General features: G+C 36.6%; 1 protein-coding gene across 1 annotated transcript; it reads right to left on the reverse strand.

Moving 5' to 3' along the window:
* Positions 1-454: 454 nt before the first annotated feature.
* On the reverse strand, positions 455-4,536 carry LOC132043354 (uncharacterized). The gene is made up of 4 exons (XM_059433860.1): positions 2,915-4,536; positions 2,612-2,691; positions 1,557-1,821; positions 455-1,282 (listed from the first exon to the last, which is right to left on the reverse strand). The coding sequence occupies exons 1-4, from the start codon at positions 3,663-3,665 to the stop codon at positions 1,008-1,010; spliced, it is 1,371 nt and encodes a 456-aa protein (XP_059289843.1). The 5' UTR covers positions 3,666-4,536; the 3' UTR covers positions 455-1,007.
* Between the last annotated feature and the right edge of the window lie 237 nt (positions 4,537-4,773).

Below are 4,773 nucleotides of genomic sequence, written 5' to 3' on the forward strand. Positions count from 1 at the left end.
ATTCAACTCACTAATACATTGATCACCACCCTAAGTAACAACGCCGGAAATCGTGTTCACGGTAAAAAGACAATTAGCTACTAAACTCTAATTCTGAAGTAACATGACCTAACTAGCCAAAGGACGTCTAAAATTTCCCAGAAAGAAGAACTATACACTTTGTGAAAAGATTGGTTCTATGTGGGAGAAATATAAGTTATCCTTGGAGTAACTTTTATCTATTGAGAGATGCCCTTTCACTCGGCATTCAGAGGCCGATACAAGATTTTAAGAGAATGGGTGCACTATTATGAAGAGGCTAACTAAAATGCACATTTGACAGGTTTAACCTTTGGGTTCTTACCATTAACTCATTATACTTTTGAAATTACAGGTTCAAAATTAAATTCTTTTTATAATTTTAGTGATTTTGACATATATATCTTACAGTGTGTCGAAATCAGAAAATGCTGGGATCAGCTGAGCTGAGTGACTATCTGCTACATCGTCCACTGCTACTTTAAAAACTTACAGTGACAAAAGTACAATAGAAGTTTAAATCTGTCAAACTTGGGGATTTTGAACCAAACAAAGAAGGACGGAAAAAGAAAAAAGTGTACCTGCTCAATTCTAGAAAAGAAAGTAAAAAAATAACAAGACATGTGCGAATTTGAACAACCGATTTCACTTATAGATGTGCACCCAATAATTATTGCACCATAGACTACTTTGAGCTTGGATGTGCATATCTATATTTAAGTAGTCTTGTAAAACTATAACATTATTATACATGGTCTAGGAAAAGACGCATGGGTTCACGTGAAGCCATATCCCTCCACTAGTTGGCTTTGTCAGATTGCTAAGGCCGACTTTAGTCCCTGCCGTCGGGTGATTTTTGCAGTCAAACTTCCGCCTTTGCACTGGAGTGCCAATCTCAATCCAGCCCTAGGATTCTTTTGCGCGGCTCCATTCTCCTGGGGAAACAAGCAAGTAGAGTAACAGCAAATTGTTGCCTATCTATTTTCAACTCAATACAGCTGCTGGTAACCTTCCTTATCATTTGTTTCCCGAATACTGCTTGTATTTCTTCTAAGGGAAGATTTGTGGTTGAGAGACCAATTTCTTTTCATGTCTCTTCTTCTCTTCCAAGTCATTACAGAACTATAAAAATCAGGGAAAAGGAAGCAAAGCAGAACCAACAATATCAGAGCTACACAAAGTAACATGACATTGGTGAATCCATCCTTCAGCTCAGGTTCGTTTTGATTGGTCCAAGGAACTCCGCCCACATTCATCCCAAACACTGTCAGAAACCAGGAAATGTAAGTGAAATCATATGCTTCTTAATGCTTGCAAATATAACGATTCAAACTAAATATCCGGTGTTTGAGGAAGGGCAGGACCACATTGGGTGTCTTGGGCGCAGCCGTACCTTGCATTTATGCAAGAAAACTATTTTCACGGCTTGAACTCATTACCTTGTGGTCACACGGCAACAACTACTACTGTTGCGTTAAGCCCCACTTTAACTGAATAATTATGTGAATTTATGAGAAAGGTTACTTAAGAAATTTCACCTCCAGTTACTACAGTTAAGGGAAGAAACATGATGGAGAGGAAAGAAAGGTTGTATAGTTTTCCAGTAATTTGATCAGCTTGCCAACTTTCAAGACCAGCCTGAATTCCTGTAACTCGATTCGCGATAAACCCAACATTTTCGTTTAGACTTTTGAGTTGACCAATTAGCTCTTCAAGGGTGTTAGTGTCATCACTGGCAAACCAATCTTTTGAAGAACACTTCTCCTTTACTCTTGGAATTACTTGCTCCCCATATGCAATCACCTGCAACAAGAGTAGTAAGTAATAGAATGAGACATATGTATATAGTCTAGTATCTTAGATCTCATTTAAACTTCATGAATCTGAGGAATGAGCCAATATTCATTACCAAATATATATTTCAATGATGATAATAAGGGATCATAAGTAATAAAAACTTTATCCACCTAGTAGTTAATCATATTCTTTAGTATTTTTCCATTTTAACTTTATAAACTTCTTTCTGGTTTATTTGTCACTAAAGTTTCATTTAGCTACTATCCTTTCTTTCCTCCTTCCTTCAACTACACTTTTCCTTTCTACTTGTTTTTAGTGTCTATTGGACTTATATACAGAGATGGAGGAGATTCATATATGCTAGGAACTCACAAGCTATGTTGCTCGGACTATTCAGAAATGTGGATGGGTGCGTGTGGGATTCTCCAATATTAGTGCATTTTGGGAGAAACTGACATGGTGCAACAACATTTATGGAGAGTCCGAGCAACATAGCTCACAAGACCCTACCATGACGGCTTTACGAGCACAAGAGAATACTAATCAGTGATTCCATCAGACCTATTTCCTTTCTTGACAAAATCAACCAAACCTAAGTGGTCACGAGACCTTGTTGATACTGATTGAGTTAGACGTCCACATGAAAATATCGGTGTAATATAGAGAGATATACTCGCTCTTTTTAGTGATAACTATGTTTCCATTTCCATCTTCTCTTAATTTGGAGAAACAAAATCAACTAATGGTTTCACCTTTCTCTTCACTTGATGTTACATTGACATGACTGAGGAAGTACCTGGAGAAGGCGCTGCGAGTCAAGATGCACCTTAGGAAATCTTCTATCATCCAACATTTGTTGCTTTATGGAAAAACCACCTGCAATGAATGCAGAAAAATCTTTCATTTGAATCATAAAAGGAGGAAATTTTTCCAGTGTAGAAAATGTCTTTTGACTAAACATTAAGCACTAGGAGAAAAAAAATGGTGTACTACAGTAAGAGAGTTAACGAAGTAAATCTGTTAAGTCATACAGCTCTAAGCACATATAAATGAGTGAAATAATACGCTTGTCCAGTTTAACATGTATAACAGAATGTACCTCTGTCCAATTCCAATTCCACGGAGTCCAACTCCAGCTCTAGCTTTGTTACAATATCTTGAATGTGATCCACATGCGTGTCTATAATGTGAACAACAAGATTCGACACAGATTTAGGCACAGGATTGTCAGCCTCTTCAAAATGATTCTTTGTCAGCAGAAAGTCAAGAACATGTTCCCTGATTACAGTTCCACCCCTTAATTCCCTTTGTACACCATAACTTGGACTATCCACAATGGGAATCTCAGAGAGAAGAGACTCATTTACCGGGGAAAAACCCAATCTTGGAACGCGGCCTAATGACACGGTGATCACCAAATTCTCTGTAACTCTTGCAGCAATTCTAAATGTAAAGTTGCTGGATGCAGGGCCAGGTGAATTAACTCGAAAAACTAGAGCACCGTTAACGTGCCCACAAAAGGGTCCATTGCTAACTAGTGATAGAATGTCTTGGAGATTCAGAGGCGGGCATAGTACGTCTATAAGATACCGTGCAGATTGTGAGAGTTTTTGGTTCCACTTTGGAAGTTCAACATGGTACCAACAAAATTCTTTGCCTCTTCCCTCTGATAAATCCCATTCCTTGTCGAAATAATTCCCTTCTCCATCAAACTTATAGGCCTTTCGCCTTACACCACCAGAATAATTGTAAGAGTTGTCCGGAATATGTGTGTGTGAGGTAGATTCTATATCTATTTCCTCTCTTTCTTCCTCTCCCTCTGCAATCAGTTCTTCGCGAGTAAGCTCCATGCACAGGAGGAGCCAAATATTTTACTCTCGCTGTCCCAATATATGTGGCACTCTTCGTATTTCGAGATTGTAAGCTTTATCGCTCCTCAGCTAATTCTTATACACTGAATAAAACAAATCATACAACAAAGTCCAATAATATATATGGTTGTTCAATCTTGATATTCCTTTAAACACGCAAAATGTTGCTCAATTTCAGTATTAATTGGAAATGCTCTTTATAGCAATGCTTTTCACCAAAAATAATTCAGACCCAAAATAACCCCATATCACCACGAAAACCAATATAATCCCACATTATCCACTTAAGGATAAATAATAAGATACGAACAGAATTATGGAAACTGTTTTTACAGCATCTTGGTCCAAAGAATTCATGCAATGTGCCAGCCTTGACAGTGGCAAAAAAAAAAAAATGTTGAGAAGGAGGAAGGAATGGTTTCTTTACGGTGTTTTCTTTATTTTTTTTCCTGGTAAGAAATCAAGAAATGTGATTAAGAGAAAATGCTAGAAAGGATCAACAGGACAGAAATGCATTCAAGAATTTGTTAAAACTGTTTGTTGAAGGAAAAAGTTATTGGTCTTTAATGAAGCAGCCTAATTTCCATTCATTCAATAGTCACATTAGTCAATCTCAATTCCCATATGCCAAAAATAAATCCTAAGGAAAGAAGTAGAGGTGAGAATTGCTCCAAACCGGAGAATTACATGTGTGTGATATTGACAACATTGGAACTAATTCAACTTTAGACATATACTTGATTTTTCTAAAGATCATATCATATAAGAAGACAGATGTTCCAGTTTGTCAATCTCTGTGAGACATTTTAGCAGCATTTTGTACCGTAACAAAGTTTTGTTAGTGTTATTGTTTTTTGTTTTTGTTTTTGTTTTTGTTGTTTTTTTTTTTTTTTTTTCCATTTTTTCTTTTAATGTTTTGTTAGTGTAAAGATTTGGTCTCTATAGAATTATAGCAGTATATTGGTATTTAAGTGGTCATTTGATCAAATACTGGTTGACCGCAAATAATTATAGATTTATAGTAGTGCTATACAAAATGGAATTATATAATTTTGTGACGTCAAACAGGTAAGTGGAATTACTAAAA

The sequence above is a fragment of the Lycium ferocissimum genome, unplaced genomic scaffold (assembly GCF_029784015.1).
Source record: "Lycium ferocissimum isolate CSIRO_LF1 unplaced genomic scaffold, AGI_CSIRO_Lferr_CH_V1 ctg2330, whole genome shotgun sequence".
Lineage (NCBI taxonomy): Eukaryota > Viridiplantae > Streptophyta > Magnoliopsida > Solanales > Solanaceae > Lycium > Lycium ferocissimum.